Raw genomic sequence first — 24,053 nt, forward strand, 5'->3', positions numbered from 1 at the left:
CTGGCATACACACCTAAAGTGCACAAAACAATTACGTGAAACCGAACTTAAAGCACATCTACCACCAGGATGAAGGATTGTAAACCAAGACTCATTTGCATAATTTTAAAGCCTTTTTTATCTTAAAACCAAGGGCATACAATGCTTAAAGAAGAGCAGATCCTGCTAGAGGGGCACGCATACCAGTATGTCAGTGTGCTTGGTTTACAATCCTTCATCCTGGTGGTAGATGTCCTTTAATACAAGTTACGACAGAGACTGGCAAAAAAGCGTTTACCAGCTCCAAGATTGTCCAAAAATCAGCGGATAGCAAGAGATGAGACAATAGTCTCATGTGCAATGAAGCCTGGGATAAGAAGCATACCGGAGTCCTATATGAAGTCCTTCATGGAGATTCTAGCAATACCCATAGATGCATGACATAGAATCACCAGAGGAGGGCTCCTCACACCTGCAGCTCCATTACATTGCCCAGTCACCAGTGTGTGCACTGCCCCCTCCTGATAACTGCATGCCACAGCACACAGCGTAACCTGCTTCCCACAGACTGGGAACATCGGGAGCACGTGACTGGCATAGACACGGAGCACGCTCCCGCGGCTCACATGCGCGCTCCCGTCTTGCTACTCCCTGCAGCTCCGTGACGTCAGGCTCCGCCCAGAGGGCGCGCACCGTCAGTCAGGAAAAGGGGGTGAAGAAGATGGCGGACGTGGAAGATCAGCTGTCCGATGAGGACAAGGTTGGTGAATTGATGTGCGCTGCGGACGCTCCGCTCATTACAGCCATTGTCTTGTGAGGTTATATGTAGCTACAAGGGAAGCCTGCGGGGGGCGCTGTGTCTCGGGTGTCCTAGTGCGTAGGCCTGTGGCGGCCGGTTACGGGCTGGGGTGGCGGGTGACAGGCGGGCTCCGGGCTGTCTCTCATGATGTTCTGGGCTGTGGCTTGTGGCCGCTCCTTGTACGGCCTTAGCCGAAAATAGGAAGCAGGAGGGTGGGGGCCCTGGAGGCCCGGCCCTGCCCGGCACAGAGCTGTCACACAGGACTTCCCGTACACTTCTCATGCCCCCAGCGCAGGGACACTTCCTCATAGCACAACTTCCTCTTCACATGTGGGTGCTCCACCCTGCAGGAGCTGCCCCTACCCCCTCACTCCACACGGGTGCTTTCACTTACATAGGGGGGATGCTCTTACTAATGAACCTACCCCTCACTTCACCTGTGTGCTGCCACCTACCACCAGGGGTGCTGCTCCTACTCTCTCACTTCCCCTGTGTGCTGCCACCTACCACTAGGGGCGCTACTCCTATCCCCTCACTTCACCTGTGTGCTGCCAACTACCACCAGGGGCGCTGCCGCCTTCCCCCTCGCTCCACCTGTGCGCTGCCGCCTTCCCCCTCGCTCCACCTGTGCGCTGCCGCCTTCCCCCCTCGCTCCACCTGTGCGCTGCCGCCTTCCCCCCTCGCTCCACCTGTGCGCTGCCGCCTTCCCCCCTCGCTCCACCTGTGCGCTGCCGCCTTCCCCCCTCGCTCCACCTGTGCGCTGCCGCCTTCCCCCCTCGCTCCACCTGTGCGCTGCCGCCTTCCCCCCTCGCTCCACCTGTGCGCTGCCGCCTTCCCCCCTCGCTCCACCTGTGCGCTGCCGCCTTCCCCCCTCGCTCCACCTGTGCGCTGCCGCCTTCCCCCCTCGCTCCACCTGTGCGCTGCCGCCTTCCCCCCTCGCTCCACCTGTGCGCTGCCGCCTTCCCCCCTCGCTCCACCTGTGCGCTGCCGCCTTCCCCCCTCGCTCCACCTGTGCGCTGCCGCCTTCCCCCCTCGCTCCACCTGTGCGCTGCCGCCTTCCCCCCTCGCTCCACCTGTGCGCTGCCGCCTTCCCCCCTCGCTCCACCTGTGCGCTGCCGCCTTCCCCCCTCGCTCCACCTGTGCGCTGCCGCCTTCCCCCCTCGCTCCACCTGTGCGCTGCCGCCTTCCCCCCTCGCTCCACCTGTGCGCTGCCGCCTTCCCCCCTCGCTCCACCTGTGCGCTGCCGCCTTCCCCCCTCGCTCCACCTGTGCGCTGCCGCCTTCCCCCCTCGCTCCACCTGTGCGCTGCCGCCTTCCCCCCTCGCTCCACCTGTGCGCTGCCGCCTTCCCCCCTCGCTCCACCTGTGCGCTGCCGCCTTCCCCCCTCGCTCCACCTGTGCGCTGCCGCCTTCCCCCCTCGCTCCACCTGTGCGCTGCCGCCTTCCCCCCTCGCTCCACCTGTGCGCTGCCGCCTTCCCCCCTCGCTCCACCTGTGCGCTGCCGCCTTCCCCCCTCGCTCCACCTGTGCGCTGCCGCCTTCCCCCCTCGCTCCACCTGTGCGCTGCCGCCTTCCCCCCTCGCTCCACCTGTGCGCTGCCGCCTTCCCCCCTCGCTCCACCTGTGCGCTGCCGCCTTCCCCCCTCGCTCCACCTGTGCGCTGCCGCCTTCCCCCCTCGCTCCACCTGTGCGCTGCCGCCTTCCCCCCTCGCTCCACCTGTGCGCTGCCGCCTTCCCCCCTCGCTCCACCTGTGCGCTGCCGCCTTCCCCCCTCGCTCCACCTGTGCGCTGCCGCCTTCCCCCCTCGCTCCACCTGTGCGCTGCCGCCTTCCCCCCTCGCTCCACCTGTGCGCTGCCGCCTTCCCCCCTCGCTCCACCTGTGCGCTGCCGCCTTCCCCCCTCGCTCCACCTGTGCGCTGCCGCCTTCCCCCCTCGCTCCACCTGTGCGCTGCCGCCTTCCCCCCTCGCTCCACCTGTGCGCTGCCGCCTTCCCCCCTCGCTCCACCTGTGCGCTGCCGCCTTCCCCCCTCGCTCCACCTGTGCGCTGCCGCCTTCCCCCCTCGCTCCACCTGTGCGCTGCCGCCTTCCCCCCTCGCTCCACCTGTGCGCTGCCGCCTTCCCCCCTCGCTCCACCTGTGCGCTGCCGCCTTCCCCCCTCGCTCCACCTGTGCGCTGCCGCCTTCCCCCCTCGCTCCACCTGTGCGCTGCCGCCTTCCCCCCTCGCTCCACCTGTGCGCTGCCGCCTTCCCCCCTCGCTCCACCTGTGCGCTGCCGCCTTCCCCCCTCGCTCCACCTGTGCGCTGCCGCCTTCCCCCCTCGCTCCACCTGTGCGCTGCCGCCTTCCCCCCTCGCTCCACCTGTGCGCTGCCGCCTTCCCCCCTCGCTCCACCTGTGCGCTGCCGCCTTCCCCCCTCGCTCCACCTGTGCGCTGCCGCCTTCCCCCCTCGCTCCACCTGTGCGCTGCCGCCTTCCCCCCTCGCTCCACCTGTGCGCTGCCGCCTTCCCCCCTCGCTCCACCTGTGCGCTGCCGCCTTCCCCCCTCGCTCCACCTGTGCGCTGCCGCCTTCCCCCCTCGCTCCACCTGTGCGCTGCCGCCTTCCCCCCTCGCTCCACCTGTGCGCTGCCGCCTTCCCCCCTCGCTCCACCTGTGCGCTGCCGCCTTCCCCCCTCGCTCCACCTGTGCGCTGCCGCCTTCCCCCCTCGCTCCACCTGTGCGCTGCCGCCTTCCCCCCTCGCTCCACCTGTGCGCTGCCGCCTTCCCCCCTCGCTCCACCTGTGCGCTGCCGCCTTCCCCCCTCGCTCCACCTGTGCGCTGCCGCCTTCCCCCCTCGCTCCACCTGTGCGCTGCCGCCTTCCCCCCTCGCTCCACCTGTGCGCTGCCGCCTTCCCCCCTCGCTCCACCTGTGCGCTGCCGCCTTCCCCCCTCGCTCCACCTGTGCGCTGCCGCCTACCACCAGGGGCGCTGCCGCCTTCCCCCATCGCTCCACCTGTGTGCTTCCACTTACAACTGGGCCTGCTCCTACTAATAAACCTACCCCCTCCCTCCACCTGTGTGTTGTCAACTACCAATAGGGGCGCTGTGCCCACCTGTGTGCTACCACCAAGGGCACTGCTCCTACCCCCTCACTCCCCCTGTGTGCTGCCACCTATCACCAGGGGGTGTTGCACCTACTAATGAACCTACTCACTCCATCAGTGTGCTGCCACCTACCACCAGGGCTGCTGCTCCTAAATAATAATTCTTTATTTATATGTTGACCTGGGTGGGACTTGAACCCAGGAGTCCAGCGCTGCAAGGCAGAAGTGCTACTCACTCAGCCACCTCCTACCCACTCACTCCATCTATGTGCTGCCACCTACCATCAGGGGTTCTGCTCCTACCCCCTCACTCCACCTGTGTGCTTCCACTTACCACTGGGGGGCACTGCTCCTACCCCTCACTCCACCTTTGTGCTGCCATCTACCCTCAGGGGCGTTGCTACTGCCCTCTCACTCCACCTGTGTGTTACCACTTACCACCATGGGAGCTGCGCCTACCCCCTCACTACACCTGTGTGCTGCCACCTACCATCAGGGGCACTGCTCCTGCCCTCTCACTCCACCTGTGTGCTGCCACTTACCCCAGTGGGCTGCACTGGGTGTAAAGCTCCTACCAGTGAACCTACCCCTCTTGTTGTGCGTGCTCCACCCTGAAGAAGCTTTGCGCTTCCCTGTGCTGCCACCTACCATCAGGGGTGTCTGCACTGAGTGCCAGGCTGTTGCTAGTGAACCTACCCCTCACTCCATCAGGATGTTGGGGGTGCTCCATCCTGCAGGAGCTGGCACTGCCACTTACCACCAGGGGTGTCTACACTGGGTGGCATCTTATTAGTGAACCTACCCCTCACTCCATGGGGATGTAATGTTTGTCATCTGATGCTAAGGTTGATATTGGCTCACTATGACAGGGGGCAGTAAGATGATGCAAGTGGAGGGGGCAGAAGTGGTGAAGGTCAGTTCACATCATACATCAGTTCTTTTTTGTCAGACAAAACCAGTTGTGGAGACTTCACAGATCACGTAAAATGGAAATAGAGTCATTATTGAAATGTATTTCTGAAGGGTCATGTGACTAGCTGGGTGTCACTTGTGTGCCATAGACTATTGCTAAGCTGCAACCAATGTGTTTAAGTCACTGTGGACCTGACATTGGACACTCTTTACAAGTGGAGAAAAGACTGGTGATGCGTCTGATTTCTGGATCCCCAGTGATCGTGAGAAGGGGCCACGCCAGTCCCATAGACAAGACAGGTTATACAACTGTTGATCCAGTTCCTGGTCCCAATTGTCGAACCATCAGATTTCAGATCATCTGCCCTTTAAGGTTGAGCCATTCTTGCCTATGCAGCAAAAAGGGTTACCTGGCATATAGTACTCCTATCTGAAATATCCTGAATGGACTTCCGGTGGAGTATGCAACCTGCGCTCCTATAACTTGGAGCACTTTGCGGTCTTTTAGTCCCCACTCCCAAGTATTTTGGTCACTTGCAGTAAAATTTTCTATGTTGGTCCAACCCTTTTATATTTGGGTGAGGATATCTGGGTAAAAATAGTGATACCTGACAGGACTCATGTGCTGTAGTACAATTTACACCAGATTTCAGCTATAAGCTGCCATAGTAAATTCAGCTGGCCAGGCTTTCCCCTGCACTGTGTCTTGCCCCTTCATGCCCACTTATCCAAAAAGGGTGGGTGGGGGGGGGGCTGCAATTTCACAGCCATGCTCTAGGAATTGCGACTTTTCCATGCCTTGTACCTCCAGATTTCATGATGATATTCTCATCCTGATATTCTTTTATTGTGCCTTTGAGCCCAGTATCTGCAGTAAACTGACCTGCTGTGGATTCTAGATCTGCTTCTGCTGCAAATTTTATAAATCCGGTCTGGAACTACATTGCGCTTAAGATTTTTTTTTTTTAAAGATGTGAAGGTGGCCCTACGGATTCTCCTAGGAAGAGTGTATTCTGATCTTTCAGTTCAGCGTCTAGTCTTCTCTCATATGCTGCAGGGATCCACTGATATAGAAGTTTGTGGCCAGGTCACATTATAGATGTGGCCTATAGCCTTCCTATTTTCCAATCTTCTGTGGTGTCTGGTGGCTCTCTGATGCCATATGTGCTTACCTGGACTAGAACAGAATTAACAGTTCCCAACGCTACAGCTATGTAAACCTCACCATTATTTCCAGTTTTGGGGAATTTTAAGATGTAACAACTCCTCCTTCATCTGTCCAACACCTGACACCCCCACTGATCAGATGTTTGAAGCAGTTGTGTTGCCACTTCTTATTCACAGACCAATTATGTCATGTCTATGCACCTACGATGACCTGGCACAACCATGCAGTAAGTTAAGGTCGCTCTGTCACTAGCACGGAGAAAGAATGGATACACATAAATATGCTTGGGAATAACTGCTAATGGTGGACAAGGTTATGCATTGTTTAAAAAAATGAGCGGGAAATGGATTTGCTTGGTTATTATATAACATATCCACTACAGTTCACTATGAAAATATCCAAAACATTGACTGTATCATATCCATAACCTAATTCTGGTCTGCATGAATGCAGAATAAGATGGCTAAAGAGAATCTGCCATGCAAATTAACGCATCCAAATAAATACTTCATTAAAACTATCATTAAAAAGCATTGCCCTCATCCCTAAGTGGTTACTTCACATGGCTGCAATGTTTAAAAAAAAAAAAAAAAAAAAAAAAAAAGAATAAAAAGTTTAACTTGTATGCAACTTAAAGTGAGTCCAATGATGGTAATGGGGTCTGGTATATGCAGTGTTCACAGCCCTGCCTGTCATTAGTGTCCTAATGAAAAGGTCTCACTGCTAGGGTATGCTGCGCTGTGGAACATTGAGAGGCACTTCATGTCATGTGACCAGGGTGAAATCCTCTCATGTCCTGTTACATTTGCAGTGTCTACCCCATGTATGTATCTGAGCCAATGAAATAAAAGCAGATTCTATGGACTAGAATCTGTGGGAGGAGTAGAAACCCATGGAGGCATCTGTGATCAGATGCATACATGGGGTAGATGTTGCAAATGTAACAGGGTAAAGGACATCACCCTGGTCACATGATATACTGAGAAGAGGCATGGGACATGGGGAGGAGTAGATGGAAAGGGCCTGCTGAGCAGGAAACACACCCTCTGATGCCAGGTTATATAAGATAAAGTTTATTTATGGGGATGTAAGGTAAACATTTTAGTGATAAATGTACAGTAATAAGGATTTTTATCACCATTATTTTACAATAAAATTTAAGATTCAAAATAAAGTTATTTTGGTAGAACATATTTTTTGGAATACAACATTAGGACTAACGTGAATGGATTGTAATTATATAAAAAACACTATGTGGGAAAAACATTTAGTACATTTTTGTTGTAAACTAATATAAAAAACAAACTGAACTTGGAGGAAAAGCAAACTAAAACATTAAGCAGCATACAGAAAAAACATACACTGGACAATCCTGGATGAAGGATTGTAAACCAAGCACACTGACCTACTGGCGTGTATACCCTCTGGCAGGATCTGCCATTTTAGCTTCTTATGCTCTTGTTTTAACCAAATAAAGATTTTAATATTATGCAAATCAGTGGGCGTGAGGGGCTCCGTTGGTGTTAATGGAACTTGCAGCCCCTTGGGCTCATTTGCATGATTTTAAAAGCTTTTTTTTTTTCTTAATAAGAAGGGCATATGAAGCTTAATGAGAAGCAGATCTTGCCAGAGCGGACTCACAAGTATATCAGTGTACTTGCTTTACTATCCTTCATCCTGGTGGTAGATGTCATTTAATCCAGTTTTCCTGATCACTCTAGCAGTTCTAAGATAAGTTTAGACATTCCTTCTCCTCTGATCTGTTGGGGAGGAGCTGCACTACTGATCATAAGAAAAAGTGCATCCACATTCATCTCAACTAAAAGCCTATATCAGTGATGGCGAAACTTTTAGCGGCTGAGTGCCCAAACTGCAACTCAAACCCCCCTCAAACCAAAAATTAAAGCAGAAACTTATTGCTCCCTGTTCTTCAACAACTTTCAATCAGATTGGCATCCTGAGGACAGCATTTCATCATTTTAGCTTCTTTCCAGTGTCCCTCTGTACACAGAGAATTGTGGGGCCAGCAGAAGGTCCTCCAAAGATAATTCGGCCCTGTCTACTCATTTTCCCCCTCTCTACAGTTCTAAGTAGAGAAGCAAGTATCAAAATATGACTGAAAGCAGAATCTTTGAAGTGGCTTGCAACTGCAGGAAGATTCTTTGAGTCCTGTCTGATGTGCTGTGGTGATGGCCCGGGTGCCGCCTCTGGCACCCGTGCCATAGGTTCGCCACCACTGGCCTATATCATTAGATCAGGAATAGAATAGACATTTTTAGGATATTCCATAATTTCCCCAAATTCTAATGGGGGAAAAAAATCTGCCCACGGAGTGAACTAATCGTAACAATTTATTATATATATTTTCAGAGTTTTATTAGGACTACAACTTCAGAGCCCTGAGTGTAATTTTCAGGTTAAAAGTTATAGCACAGGAGGATGGTAGCTCCTAGGTCAAGACTTACTATATTGGATTGTCATCTGCATTGACATCTGTGCCAGCTTCAGTGCTGAAATCTCTGGGCATCCCCTGTTTGTTCTCTGCCATTATCGGTACCGCTTTCGTCACACCATGTTTTTGCTCTACATTTGGCATATACACAATGTATAATGTGCTGGTCGGTGTCCTTTAGACATAGCTTTGGCTAATATCACTTGCCTGTTCAGCTCTTTATGAGCAAGAAATCTTGCTCACAGGGCATTATTTTTCATAGAGGTGCAAAGGCTTTCTAACATGTACAGTAAGTGCATGGAACGAAATCCATTGATACATATGTTTTAATTCAATACTTTGTTTACTATCAAACATGAGGAATGATGGAAATGTCATGGTATGTCCCTCCTGCTAATGGGGATAGATGTCACAGTGCATGCTGGGATTGGGAAGGCTACTGAATGCAGAGCGTTGGTGTATTACAGGGTCTGCTGAGCTTATAAAAAGCAGATGTAAGGTGACACCTTGTTAATGCTGGATCTCCTTTCCATGCACAAAGGTGGAGGCTCTTCCATATGCTGCCTGTATTCTGCCAGTAGTCACTCTATTGATCTGTATGTGAGTGCTGCTATGTAGCCTGAACTAGGAAGGCGTGCCTGTTCCTGCCCATGTCATTTACTCAATCTTTATTGCCATAAATGGACACATGAGCAGTTGACACTGTGTTGTGATACTATTGGTTTGTAGTGCACAAAGGAGGAGGAAGTGGTAGTAGATACTGTGTACACATATTGAAACTTCAATCGCTGCCTTATTGGCTGTCAGTATTGTATAAAATTCCAATAGTCTGAGAAATTGAGATAAAACCTTAGTGTATTTCCTGTGAAGGACTAAATGCAGGATCCGTGTGCTGCTTATAATTTTAGACTTGCTTACAGAGCAGTCAGCCTGACCGTGTAGAAGTTTCCCTGCTGTCAGGATAGAGCGGAGCTTAAGACTGGACTGATATGTGGGAAAGAGACGCTGAAAACCTGCTCTATATGTAGATGCCACATGACTACTGAAAAATGTGAAAGCAGGCACTGAATGCTCTGAAATAACGTAAGCTGCTTTGATTGGTTGCTATGTTTAGGTGGGCAAGTTTTTTTGTGTTCATTTTTATGTCACCTTGAGTAAAAAGGCAATAAAACAGATTTTAACTCTCCGACCTGGTGAAGTTTTGCATAAAAAGAATGTTCCTGCCCCGTGCCTGCTTACTCCACAGGCCTCCGTGCCACTCTATGCCTGTCATAGGCGCTATTGTAATCGCAAATTCCTGCAATGCGCAGGAATATGATATTTTTTTTTTCACTGCTTCTACGACAGAAAACTTGTGTGACAAGTCTCCCCCAAGTGACCAGTTAGGAGTCCTGGGGGTGGAGAAGAGTCACATTGAGATGTTATCACAAAGCACCTGACCAATGCTTGGACAGGACAATGAGTAATGCTGCATTAACACAGCTGTGTGCTCGCAAGACTGGATTGCGGGTATAGATCACTATTGGGGGAAGAAGAGGGGCGAAATGAGCACTCATCAGCCTTCCCCCTTTCCATTTAAAGCAAAGTAACTGCCCAGCTGGATCATGTTGGGGTGAGACACTGTGTGATCACCGCACTGTGACCAAGTGCCACAGATCTCTACTGTGGCTGTGATCTGTCAATTCGGCAAAATCCCTATAGTTACCAATTGTAATGACCCTGGAGTAGCCTATGAAGAGAATCTGTCAAGTTCTAGTCCTAGCATGTGCAGCATACAGTACTCTTGACGTGGTGTCCATCACTTAGCTTTCTGTTGATAAGTCAAGTTCTAAGCTTTTTAAACCTTATGGCTGATCTTAACTCACCGACCAAACATTGTGCCGAGGGCGGGAATTTGGGCATCATAGTAATATGGATTGAATCCGCTATGGTCGTGAGGGCTTACGATATGGATTGCTAGAATAGCAGTGTGTCTCATTCCCCCTCCTGGACTGTAACTATAGATCAGAAACCACACCTTAGCGCAGTGTCATGCGAGGAAATATGGGAGTTATATGCTGCAGCCCAATATGGAGGAGAGTGATAAAGAGAAACTGACATCAAGTTGGTGACTGTCTACAAGGTAGTATGCAAAAATGTTACTACATCCGGTGGAGTCAGGTGCAGAAGACTTTCCTTCCTGATGCATCTTTTTAGGCAAATACTATACTATACAATATAATACTATACTATAAAATCATGTCTAGGTGGTACTGGGTCCCTGCCAAGCACCATACTATATATCCATCTTGCCCCGACAAGTGCTGAAGATGGAAACAAGCACCCAGCACATGCTCCACATCTATTTGCCCCCTGCAACCTTTCTGGTCCAGAGTAGTAGACCAGATTACAGTATTGTTAACAACCCAGCCACTTCTATTCTATGGTTCCTCAGCCACTCGCCAAATGCTCATGTCATACTGATTGCTACTAGGAAACTGATCCCCAGGTTATGGAAGTCCTCCTATCTCTGAGATTTTGATTCATCAGAGAATGGAGAAGCTCTCAGCAGACGAGCGCCCCTCTGGAGAAAAACACACTGACCTGGGAGCCCTGGACAAACTTTACACACTCTTGTTCATAAACCTCTTTTATCCGCACAGATCCACCCTCTGTATAATGTACCTGTTACCTCATCCCACCCCCCTCACCTCTTTCTGTAGCAGTTGCTCTTATTATTCTCTGATATTAGATTTATGCATCATTGCACCTGACAATACTTTCTGCTTACATGCATCAGACATTGTCATGATTAAATTGCTGTATGCTCCTGTTCTCAATGACAAATGATTATTACTTCACTGCCGTGAGTTCAGTTTGTTTGTTTACCTGTTTTTTTGTTTTTTTTTTGTTTAGGTACGCGTAGCCGCCAAATTTATCATTCATGCTCCACCAGGAGAGTTTAATGAAGTGTTTAATGGTGAGTAATATTTTGCATTATATTGCTATTGAGTATTTTACAACTTGCATGATTATAAATGGAGGCACCATGGATTAATGTCCTTTCTAGCATTGTCTTTGTTTGTTAACCATCACCCCTTAAATTAAATAAGAAATTGCCTCCAAAGTCGTGTGCAAATGAGCTAAAAAGAGCTGATACGCACTTCACACACCTCTGTCTCTGCATATAAATACTTTTTGTATTATTGAAGAATCACGTCTTGTAAAGGAAACCTACCATGCGAAATCTACTATCAGAAGTGGATCTGATTATAGATTTCTCCTGCCTGCCTCTGCTCCAATTTGGCATTCTTAATCCTGGGAAATATTATCTCCGTAAAATGTAAATTACCTGCTAAGACTACTGGGTTGTGGAGTACCCTGGGTGGGAGCTAAGGCTACTCCACACCCCAGTAGCATTAGCAGTGCCGTCTCCTTGCACATCCTTGGCACACTTCTCTTTATTTTCGCACCTACGTAGCGGCTTTTATGGTGCTACCGATCATGCTGGCATGGGAGATAATCTTCTAATGGTAGATTTCCTTCAATTCACAGCTACAAACTAGAGATACAGACAGTTAGACAGGTTTCTAGCATAGAAACACAGAAATCAGTTTTTTTGCACACTGCAAGAAATGGTTATTATTCTGGTGACCACTCCACGTCATGTGGGCATATGGCTGTGTAAATGTACACTAAAATTGTAAAGTAAGTGGTTTAAAATGATCTTTTTTGTGTAAACATCACTAGGGTATTGAAATTTGAGAATTTTCTTTCATGGCCAAAAGTATTTAGCATCTTTCGAGCTAGTACAGCCATAAGTCGTCTTGGGAATGATGCAACAAGTTTTTCACACCACTCTTCCTTGCAGATCATCTTCAGGTCTCTGTTTGGATGGTGAACAGCCAAGTCTCTCCAGAGATGCTCAATTGGGTTAGGGCGCGTTCACATGTTACGTTTTGACCTGCGTTTTCATTGCGTTTGAAACGCATATACAACAGCTGTGGAGGGGTGATTTGCCTAATTACATCACTGTTAACATTTCCGTTCACAAAACGCATTGTAAATGCGATGTTAACACATGTGTTAACAACGCGCTAACGCATGTGTTTTGTAAACGCATGCGTTAACATTGTGTTTACAAACGTAAACGGTAATGTAATTAGGCAAATCACCTCTCATCAGCTGTTGTATATGCGTTTCAAACGCAATGAAAACGCGACCAACACGCAACGTGTGAACGCGCCCTTAAGGTCAGGGTTCTGGCTGAACCAGTCAAGAATGCAGAGTTGTTCATAAGCCACTGCTTTGTTATTTTAGCTGTGTGCTTAGTGTCATTGTCTTGTTAGAAGGTGAACCTTCGGCCCAGGTCTGAGGTCCAGAGCACTCTGGAAGAAATTTTCGTCCAGGATATCCCAGTACTTGCCCACATTTGTCTTTCCTTAAAATGCAACCAGTCCTGTCCCTGCAGCTAAAGAATGCCTCCATAGCATGATGCTGCCACCACCATGTTTCATTGTTCGGATTGTATTTGGCAGGTAATGGCCACACATACCGCTTAGCGCTGAGGAGAAGCTTCAGTTGGCACATTCTGCCATAAAGACCTGACTGGGGCTGCAGTGAAAGTTGACTTTGTGGAACTTTCTCACCTCTCCCTACTGCGTCTCTGGAGCCACTGTGATGTTGGGGTACTTCTTTACCTCACTCACAAAGACTCTTATCCCACAATCCACGGCAAGTGGAGGAAGAGTTGTGATCATCCCAAACTTCTTCCATTTAAAAATTATGGAGGCCATTGTGCTCTTGGGAACCTTGAGTGCAGCAGAAATTATTTTGTAACCTTGGGCAGATCTGTGCATTGCCACAATTCTGTTCCTTAGACCCCAAGATTCTCTGCTCTGCTCTGACATGTCTTATATAGACTGGTGTGTACCTTTCTTAATCAAGCCCAATCAGTTTAACTGATCACAGCTGGACTCCAATGAAGGAGTAGAACTATCTCAAGGAGAATCAGAAGGACATGGGCAGCATGTGAGTTAAATATGAGTATAACAGCAGAGGGTGTGACCATGTGATATTTCTTGGGGGCACATGCCATGTCTCTACAGGTTATTTGCACTCAAGCATCTGTTATGTAAATACAGTTTTTTTTTACGTTTTATAAATGCTAATGTCAAACTAGATGTGTGCAGTTGTTTTCTCTGTACATACACACATGGTATTCCCCCCGTGCTGGCATGCCGATGTGTGCTGGAGAGGAGGAGGAGGTGACCCCTCCTCCCTACATAGAAAACAGCGGCACACGGCCGCACACTCACTGAAAGATAGAGCATGCTCCATATTTTTACGGTGTGCGGCCGGGATCGCTGCCACACCGCCGTGCCGCTATTGCCATCTATGGGGACGTACATGTGGCCACATGTCCGTCCCCGCGGACAGCCATGTGAATGAGCCCTAAGAATAACATGGATTTGTTTTCCCCTGCAGATGTCCGGTTCCTGCTTAACAATGATAATTTACTCAGGGAAGGTGCTGCTCAGTAAGTAGTATTATCTTTGATTCTTCTCACAATGTTTTAATTATAGTTGCAAATATCACCAACTTGTTATATTATATGTAAAATAAATAACAGCTCAGTATATTTGGCCATACACAAATGAACGTATTTGGGAGGGGGGCTGCAGATAGGCGGCAAATTTGAAGACCACTATGGGTAACTTGGAACATATGGGAGGGGGCATTTATTATTGGGATTTTTTGTCTGTTTGGTGTTATTGCGTAGATGTGGTACACATGCTGTTTTGCGACTTTTCATTGCGACAAATGAACATTGGACAGTGGAAAGTCACTTTAAAATAGACCCTGCTCGTGCTAAATCTATTATTTGCTTAGACTAGTTTTCACAATACTGAACTAAATTCATTATTTGTGATTTGGCACAATTGCTCCTATAAGGGACACGTGCAGCAAAGAAAAAATTAAAAATTTGCGATAAACACAAAAAAAACAAATACAACAACATACATAGACTAATTTGACGAATTATTTTTTTAGACGTAGGTGAAATTTTGTTTGGACTATGTGAAGGCAAACTCTTTGTTGCTATCTATTCGGGACTTGCAGGACTATAATTTTAATGGGTCAGGCTACTGTGAAGGGTTAGTTTATGAATGTTTCTTCATGATTGAATTTTGCATTCCTACAGGTAGAGCTGTAACAATTTTGTTTTTTTTTTATTTAGTGCCTTTGCACAATACAACTTGGATCAGTTCACCCCAGTAAAAGTTGAAGGTTACGAAGATCAGGTATGTGCAGCAGTGTATGTGTAGGTGCACAGATGTATATGTCTTGTTAGATGATTCTCCATTCCATCACAGGCTGAGCCCTCTTCATATAAGGACCGATCGCTGCTATTAACCTTTCCGTTGCCGCCGGCAAAGTCGCCTGCGGCATTTAAAAGATGGCGGCACGTGAGCACCGCCATCTTTCTTACGATCGACGCTCCCCGAATGTTATCGGGGGGGGCAGCGATCGGTTGCCATGGTAGCCTCGGGTCTTCGTTTGACACAAGGCTAAATGGCTTCTGCAGATTCGTTACAATGAGCGAGTGGCTCATTGTAACGAATAACATGCAAAACGAATAACATGTAACGAATAACATGCAAAAATGCCATATATTGCAATACAGAAGTATTGCAGTATATGGTAGTAATGATCTGACCATCTAGGGTTAATGTACCCTAGATGGTCTAAGAAATAGTGAAAAAAAGAAAAGTTTAAAAAATTTATAAAATATAAAAAATTCGAATCACCCCCCTTTCCTTAGAACTGTTATAAAACATACTAAACAGTAAAAATCACAGACACATTAGGTATCGCCGCTTCCCAAAATGCCCGATCTATCAAAATATAAAAACGGTTACGGCCGGTGGTGACCTCCGAGACGGGAAATGGCGCCAAAATGTCCGAAATGCGACTTTTACATCTTTTACGTCACATTAAAAATGGAATAAAAAATGATCAAAATGTCGCACAGACCTCAAAATGGCAGCAATGAAAACGTTGGCTCATTTAGCAAAAAATAACACCTCACACATCTCCGTACACCAAAGCATGAAAAAGTTGTTAGTGTCAGAAGATGACAAAACATTTTTTTTTCTTTGTACACATTCGTTTTAATTTTTGAAAATTGTATGAAAACGCAATAAAACCTATATAAATTTGGTATAACCGTGATCGTACCGAACGAAAGAATGAAGTAGAGGTCTTATTTGGAACGTACAGTCAAAGTCGTAAAAACTGAGCCCACAAGAACGTGACGTGCGTTTTTATTTTTTGGGGTTTTTTAAAAAATTTTTCCACATTTGGAATTTTTTTTAGCTTTGCAGTATACGGAGTGTTAAAATAAATAACATTAAGGGAAAGTAAAATTTGTTACGCACAAATAAGCCCTTACACAGGTCTGTAGACATAAAAATGAAAAAGTTAGGGATTTTTGAAAGTGGAGAGTGAGAAATGAACAAAAAAACCCTGTGTCCTTAAAGGGTTAAAGGGGTCAGATATCTCTGAAGTCAATTCTTTCATCTGAATGGTGTTTTGGCATCAAGCACATGGTTTGTTTATTTATCAAATACATCATATATATATTTTTTTTATTCAGGTATTAATAACCGAGCATGGAGACCTTGGCAATGGAAGATTCCTGGACCCTAAAAACAAGATTTCATTTAAGTTTGATCACTTGAGAAAGGAGGCAAGTGACCACAGGCCCTATGAAGGGGAAAACGCTATAGAGTCGTGGAGGAATGTTGTGGATACGGCAGTAAGATCCTATGTGAAAGATCATTATCCAAATGGAGTTTGTACTGTAAGTTTATTTCTCATATTTTCTATATTAGAACATGGATTGTATGTTTAGTCCAGCATTTCTAACGGTGAAAACGTTCATGTTTTTAGGTGTATGGCAAAACTATAGATGGACAACAAACAATAATTGTATGCATTGAGAGTCACCAGTTTCAAGCTAAGAACTTCTGGTAAGTAATTTTACTACCTCATTCACCTAGAGGACCTATTGGCTTTTACTAACCCTCATGTCATTAGGGTTTATATTTTTTCTTTATTGTACATGTAAATATATGTGGACCTTTTTTTTTTTTTTTTTTTTTTTTTTTTTAAAGAAATGTGGTGACGTTGATTGTCAGGGAACAGTTGGGCCTCGTTTACATTGAGTTTAGAGATGCAATTCACGTTCAGCAGGGAGGAGCTTCTTCCCATCACAGATGCATTCTAGACCTAAACACTTGTGATCAAAAACTAGAAGAAAACAATGTAAACCCATGCTGTTTTTTATCTATCACAGGTATCTAAGTGTAAGCACCTTTGCGATCAAGAGTAACCCCTCCCTGCTGAACTTGAATTACGATTCTATATGCAATTCAAACACAATGTGCAACCTAAACGCCACATGTGCCGCCCCCTTAGGCCTCTTGCCGACAATCCGTCATCACATTGGACTTGCCCCAAACAACACTCAGCGGGTATATTGTTTTATGGGATTTTTTCTTGCTGTGTCTCTGTGTTGTGATACGTTATAGGCAGAGCGTGTCATACTTTGAAGTCAATGGGTGAAAAGTTTTTCAAGGAAGTAGTTGAGAGAGAAGAGAGAATATGGCACAAATGAAAGATGATTTGTGCTCCAAAAAGGCATTGTTGCATAGCACTTTGAATGAACTCTGACCAAACAATTTTCACTGACCAAAGTGTTAGGATTTTCCACACTGTTCATGGACAAGGTCTCTGAGCAGAGATCCTAGGAATATAAATCTTGTTAATCGCCAGATATCTCCTGATTACTTATGACTACTGGATGGTCAGTATGTATTTGGTAAGATACTTGGATTAACTTTCTACAGCTAGCTGACTCTTCAAAATATTTTACAGGAATGGACGCTGGAGGTCAGAATGGAAGTTTACAATCACACAATCCACTACAAAGGTGGTAGGCATTCTAAAAATTCAGGTATGTGTATTGTAGCTGGGCTGGACCGAACTTCTTGCATCATAGTTAGGGCTACTTCCTGTACCATAGTCGTGGTAAGAAGACTGGACAGTACAGCAGTTTCAGTGCAATTTATCCAGACCTCCGATCTGCATAAGTCCTGTTTCACACCCGTGACTTTCAATCAGTCAAACTCCCTGTGTGGGCAAGCTGGAGCGACCGGCCCGAATGATGAGCAACTAGAACTGAACTTATAAGCTGAGTTCAAGTTCTGGCCGCTCAGCATTTGGGCCAGACATTCCATGCAGCACAAACAGTGAGATTTATTGATCAAACTTTGTGTGAAACTGAAGTACAGATGTAAGATATGCAGATTTATTACATGAATTCGCATGTGGTATAATTTTATTTGAAAGGAGGCACCTCACTTTTTGCTTATTGCTGACTTATGGTTCTTTAATTTGGAGATCAGTCTGTACTAGTAAAACACTTTAGATGTTGCACTTGACATCCAGGTTACAATGAGGTTTTTTTTTTTTTTAATTAATTTAAATTTTATTTTTTTTCCCCCATCTTGATTTCCATTTGAAGCCTTACATGGGTTGATGATCAGGCAAAGTGTAGAGATGTTTGTTCCTAATTGTTTTATAATGTAACTCCAAGCACCCAGATGTTGCTCTTTATCCGTGATCTTAACTACTTTATCACCACTCACCATCTTTAGTTGGGTCACAGTAACAGGCAAGGTCTTCAGCTGTCTGGGATAGCCAGAAACCCTGGGAAGAAGACAGAAGCAGTTAATTACTGTAGCGGATAATAAAACTTGGAAATGTCCTTCCGGTGGTCCTTTATGACTTCATGGGGGGACACTTACTTGCATGACTAAATTAATAAAAATATTGATTTTATATTTAACACACTGCTGTAGTTGGACTGTGAATCACTAACATTGCAGTGTCCTGTTACATGGAGCGACCACATTGCTGGGAAAGGGTAAACATAGTGATCAGGATTACAGCTTTTGTATTACAGGGAAGAAGGGATTCCATGCATCATATATTGCTGTAATGCATAGACCCCCTTCACTGCAATGTGGTCGGTCTGTGAAACTGGATACTGCAAGGTCAGTGATTCATGCCCCTAGCACACTGTTGTGGTCAGTTTATAAGGGCTGATTCACAAAGACTTTTATTTTCTGGGCGTGTGCTAACCGTACCATACAATTTTAATACAAGTAGCACACGGCCACAATTGCTTCAATGGACAATACATTCATTGATTTGAATGGCCATATTGACCACCATACTTTGTCAGACACAGTACTTGTCCTATCTTTTTGCCGGATTAACAGCTTGGTTGCCCGGCCAACTATGGAGAAAGGAGTGGTGAGGAGTGCTGCCCCCCCCCCTTCCTTCCTGCACCTGGTTGTGTACAAGGAGCCGTAGTTTATTTTTATTTGCATTTGTTATTAAATTGTTAAAGTTCTATTGGCTGCACTCTTTACAGTAACTTAGAGGCTTATAGCCTTACAGAGCTGAATAACCATGGTCTGTTGGAGTCTGCCTCCTCTTCTTAATGTAGTTTCACTTTAAGGATTCATTTTCTATATGTTGGTAATACTTTTCTTACCTTTTCCCAGGTTCATTATTATGAAGATGGTAATGTTCAGCTAGTGAGCCATAAAGATGTTGCAGAGTCACTAACTGTGACGGTAAGTAAACATTACTGTAACTAGGTTAGTAAAGATCTACAGGTCTGCCAAAATATGTGATTCTGTGTAAAAATTCATTACACTTACAACTAAGGTTTCATTCACATGCGGTATGCCCTCCATGGGAAACAACGCACACTCGTAGAAAGATAGAGCATGCTCTTTATTTTTTATGTGTGGCACCATACCGCCACCATTGCCGTCTATGGGGACGTATATGTGGCCGCATGTACGTCCCCATGAACGGCTGTGTTAAGGAGTTCTTACCCAGGGGCTTTCACAGGCCAGCAGCAATTTTCGCTTCTCTCACTCTTAACTAGGGAAACTTATTACCATAAACTAAATGCTAGAACTTTTTTATATTATTTATATTTGCCAAATACCAGGATCATGAGAGAGCATTGTTTACGGCATTTATATTCCTTTCGATAAAGTCAAAAACTAACATACACCAAGATTACTATGCCTTTAAACAATATGGGACAGCCCATATAATGATGGCACACCTGAAACCTACTGCTTCTTTGTGTAACATCATGGCAATGTTTAAGGGTGATGACACGCGTCCCGTTTTCAATCCGTTTTAATGCATGCGTTTCCAGTCCGTTAAACGCATGCGTTTTGAAAACTCATCAGTTTTTGACCATTTACCATGTTTGGCTGCTTCAAACCTGATTTTCTATTAAGATTAACAGGTTCTAAACAGCCAAACGCATGATAAATGGTCAAAAACTGATACGTTTTTTAATGGACGAAAAAAGGGACGTGTGGCATCACCCTTGGACATTGCCATGATGTTAAACAAAGAAGCAGTATGTTTCGGGTGTGCCATCATTATATCAGCCGTCGGAAAGGCGGGCTGCCTGGCGATGTACGGGGGGGCAGGGGCGGGCTGCCTGGCGATGTACTACTGTATTAGGGGCGGGCTGCCTGGCGATGTACTACTGTATTAGGGGCGGGCTGCCTGGCGATGTACTACTGTATTAGGGGCGGGCTGCCTGGCGATGTACTACTGTATTAGGGGCCGGCTGCCTGGCGATGTACTACTGTATTAGGGGCCGGCTGCCTGGCCATGTCCTACTGGGGCAGGGGCCGGCTGCCTGGCCATGTCCTACTGGGGCAGGGGCCGGCTGCCTGGCCATGTCCTACTGGGGCAGGGGCCGGCTGCCTGGCCATGTCCTACTGGGGCAGGGGCCGGCTGCCTGGCCATGTCCTACTGGGGCAGGGGCCGGCTGCCTGGCCATGTACTACTGGGGCAGGGGCCGGCTGCCTGGCCATGTACTACTGGGGCAGGGGCCGGCTGCCTGGCCATGTACTACTGTATTAGGGGCCGGCTGCCTGGCCATGTACTACTGTATTAGGGGCCTCGACCATATTCTGTAATCATTTTCTCTCCCGCTCATTCTGGCATTTGACAAAAAGAAATAATTTGGTAATCGTGTTTGACTTTAAACAGGAAATGTTCATTCTGATGTTATTACAGATGAGAAAACATGTAAATATGTATATACAGTGTACGTAAACTTCACCTTTATATAGCTAATAACATTGTGTTTTCCTTCACACATCTATGGTAAATACTGTAGGATTTTCTATACTTTAATTATTAACATAGCCCAATCCAAAATGTAACTGTTCATCTTTTGTATGTAATAATCTGCAATAGCTGATTATAAAGGTTTGATTTTCAGTAAATGTTCATCTTTGTATAATTAATGGATGTTCCTAGTCATCAAACTGCCTGACACTCATGTGTTGTCAGGGTACATAAATTGTACTTGGAATTTGTACTAAATACATTTAAGGGGGTTAGCTGAGATTTCTATATTGGATAATATAAATAGATGGATAGATATATCTTTATATCTATATATAACTTCAGGTGAATCCTGCACTGCACTTCCTGCAGCTTTCTCTGCCTCTTTTATGAGTTGGAGAAACGTGACCACGCAATGTTGTGCCTCCTGCCTCATAGCAGTGCCTGGGAGCACCTCGGCCGGTCCACTGCAGGATCCCCTGAAGGGACATAATGGAAGTTTATTACTTCCATTACTTCCATTACTGTTTTAAATATAGAGGCAACTTAAATATATATATATATATAAAAATCTATATATCCTTCAATATCACATGATTTGAGATTGTGCAAGGGCTTTGCACCATTCCACAGCCAATTGGCATTGCTCTGATTCACATAATGGATATTTTCGTTTGGGTTTATCTTTTGGATTTTTTTATAATCTTGATATAATTTTGATACTTTTTTTTTTCCCTATTTAGAATGAAGTTCAAACTGCAAAGGAGTTCATTAAAATTGTAGAGGATGCTGAAAATGAGTACCAGGTAGGTCTTCAAAATGGGATACAAGATGAACAGTCTTTTAACTGATATTGTGTTCCTTTGTGACAAAAAATGTCCTGTTTTTACTGTAATTACTGGTTACAAACACAATATCATTCATTTGGCTGTGACTGTAAGCGTGGCATAGTCAGCCAGCACATACTATCCTGACAGAGGTTAAACAGATACTCATATTTTTTTCAGTAATTATCTATGTTCTCCCAGTACTGACATGGAGACAGGGACTGATTTGGTGAGCTCTGTGTATCACTGAGTAATCTGTGTGTGATATATAAATAAAGGAGTTATTATTATGTGGGATCACTGGGTAGTGGGTCAAGCAGCCACCATGATACCAAATCAGGAAATAGAAAATACTCCTTATGGAGACTTTGCTATATACAGCCACCTCTGCAGCCATTGATTGTCCACTGAGGGATTCTCCGGAACACACAAATACTTGCTCAGGAAAGTATTTGAAGTCATTGGCTTTCCAGCTAAATGCATTTGTGTTTTCTGGAAGTAGAAATGTCATGAAGGAATAAATATAGTGGGATTTAATACCGGAAATTAATCTCTTCCTGACATACAGTGTCATGTTCATGTACATGTCAGGAGCCGAGTTATAGCTGATGGAAGCATGGACCTTTGGGTTTAGGTAGCAGTCAGTGGACCTTGCTTTTTTTTTTTTTTTAATTTCTATTATTGCATTACCATCTTCCTCAACCTGTCACAATATAAGATCTCTGTATGAATGTCACATAACCCTCTGTTGCCTTCTTTTTCAGACTGCAATCAGTGAAAACTACCAGACTATGTCTGACACTACTTTCAAAGCCTTACGCCGGCAGCTGCCAGTGACACGCACCAAGATTGACTGGAACAAGATTCTTAGTTACAAAATTGGCAAAGAGATGCAAAATGCCTAACGTGAACATTGCATGACTGGATGATTTTAGTGTCTGTGCATATAAATAAACATGGTTACAAAAGTATTTGGAACTGCCAACTCGCCTGGTCAGCATGGCCTCTTGCTATAAAATAGGAAATCACTGTAATTACAATAATTCAGCTACAGCACAACATTTACCAATATTAGTTTCATTTCAGTTTGTTTACATTTTGGGGGGTGGGATCTGTGCTGCATAATAAACTCCTCCCCTAAGGCAAAAGAAAATGTCTAGCAACGCCTGAGAAATCCCCTTGTAGGTACAGTACCACCCTGCAATGTGCCAGCTCTGTGATGAGCATGGCATTGCCACGTGAAGGGGATTGAGTGTCTGAAAACATTGTTATTGTACCGTTTTATATTTTGCTAAATTGATCTAACCCCCTTATAATAAGTCCACGCTCTCTTGAAACCGATAAATTAGCCATTGCTTAAATATGTATTAAATGCTTTCTTCCCAAGACAGCTATTCAAATTGGCTTTAAATTCATCTGCCCTTAACCCTTATTTTATTACATAGCCGCCGATGTATTATAACAAGGCAAATTGTAATATATATATAATCCTGTACTCATTATCATGTCTGTCAGTTTATTTTTCTGTTTCTGCACTTGAAATGTATTACAATTCAATGTGACATTAAAATGCAGATTTTCTATTTCTTTGAGTTTATCTATCTTGTGGCAAATCTCCAAGCAGAATGTCTCTGAATATATTATTCACTACACCAGAAACTCAAATATACAATACATAGGAATATGGATATGTTACCCTTCCAAAAAGTGCACTGGGTAGCATTTATTTGATTGTAAAATAGCAATAATAGAATCAAAAATTTCCCCACCAAAACTGGCATAGAATGTATGATAAATTCTGCTCCAAAGAAGGTCATAGGCCAGTCCCAGATGCCTTTAGCAAAGGTGGTTGACCAAGTTTAGGCATTGAAGCAACATGACTGCAAGACTATTAATAATGATACTAACCTCATAAACGGTGTACAGGGAGACTGCACTAAAGATGATTAGTTCTGAAAGCAACTGAAAATGTAAACCTGGATCTATATAATCATAATAGACCGGGTCTGATGCTTGGTATTAAATCCTGGTAATCACCAAACTGTTTAGTGAAACTCCCACACCAAATAAGAGCCTTTTGGGGGGAGGGGCGGTACTATGTCAAGGCCGGTGTTTTGCGGCCATCTTTCTGGTGTAAAAGATTACATAATCAGTAGCGCAACAGGCACAAAATCTGCTAAAAGTTTCAAGCAATAATCTCTCAAATATAAATGTGCAAGCCAACGCTTCATGAGTAAGGGTTTTAAAGGACGTCTACCACCAAGATGAAGGATTGTAAACCTTACGTGCTGGTGTGTGCCCCCTCTGGCAGGATCCACTCTTCTAGCTTATGTCCTTTATTTCTAAAAAAAAAAAAGTTTTAAAAATTATGCAAATGTACCTGATGGACTCTGGGCTCCATGTTAAAACCTTTTTTCTTTTTTGTAAAAGAAAAGCAGGTCCTGCAAGACCAGTATATCAGTGTACTTGTTTTAAAATCCTTCATCCTGGTGGTAGATGTTCTTTAAATGCAATATGCTTGGCAGGCATAATTTTTTTTAAATGAACTACTATATTGTTTGGGAAGTGTGAAGGTGATTCCCTAGAAGCGGACGCCTTGTCTACCCACTGCTGT

The 24,053-nt window shown here is 45.6% G+C and overlaps 1 protein-coding gene across 1 annotated transcript; it reads left to right on the forward strand.

Annotated features, from left to right (window-relative positions):
• Nucleotides 1-582: 582 nt before the first annotated feature.
• On the forward strand, nt 583-23,026 carry CAPZA2 (capping actin protein of muscle Z-line subunit alpha 2). The gene is made up of 10 exons (XM_072146954.1): nt 583-739; nt 11,280-11,343; nt 13,851-13,902; nt 14,605-14,668; nt 16,024-16,230; nt 16,320-16,399; nt 17,307-17,385; nt 19,004-19,075; nt 21,356-21,418; nt 22,204-23,026. The coding sequence occupies exons 1-10, from the start codon at nt 701-703 to the stop codon at nt 22,342-22,344; spliced, it is 861 nt and encodes a 286-aa protein (XP_072003055.1). The 5' UTR covers nt 583-700; the 3' UTR covers nt 22,345-23,026.
• The last annotated feature ends 1,027 nt before the right edge of the window (nt 23,027-24,053 follow it).

This window comes from Engystomops pustulosus, chromosome 4, assembly GCF_040894005.1.
Source record: "Engystomops pustulosus chromosome 4, aEngPut4.maternal, whole genome shotgun sequence".
Lineage (NCBI taxonomy): Eukaryota > Metazoa > Chordata > Amphibia > Anura > Leptodactylidae > Engystomops > Engystomops pustulosus.

What these genes read in the sequence shown, in the direction of transcription:
- CAPZA2 (XM_072146954.1), top strand. Translation starts at nt 701, where the DNA reads ATGGCGGACGTGGAAGATCAGCTGTCCGATGAGGACAAG. An exon ending in TAGGCATTCTAAAAATTCAG is followed by an intron (nt 17,386 to 19,003) that starts GTATGTGTATTG and finishes ACCTTTTCCCAG; the next exon opens with GTTCATTATTATGAAGATGG. An exon ending in CAGAGTCACTAACTGTGACG is followed by an intron (nt 19,076 to 21,355) that starts GTAAGTAAACAT and finishes TTCCCTATTTAG; the next exon opens with AATGAAGTTCAAACTGCAAA.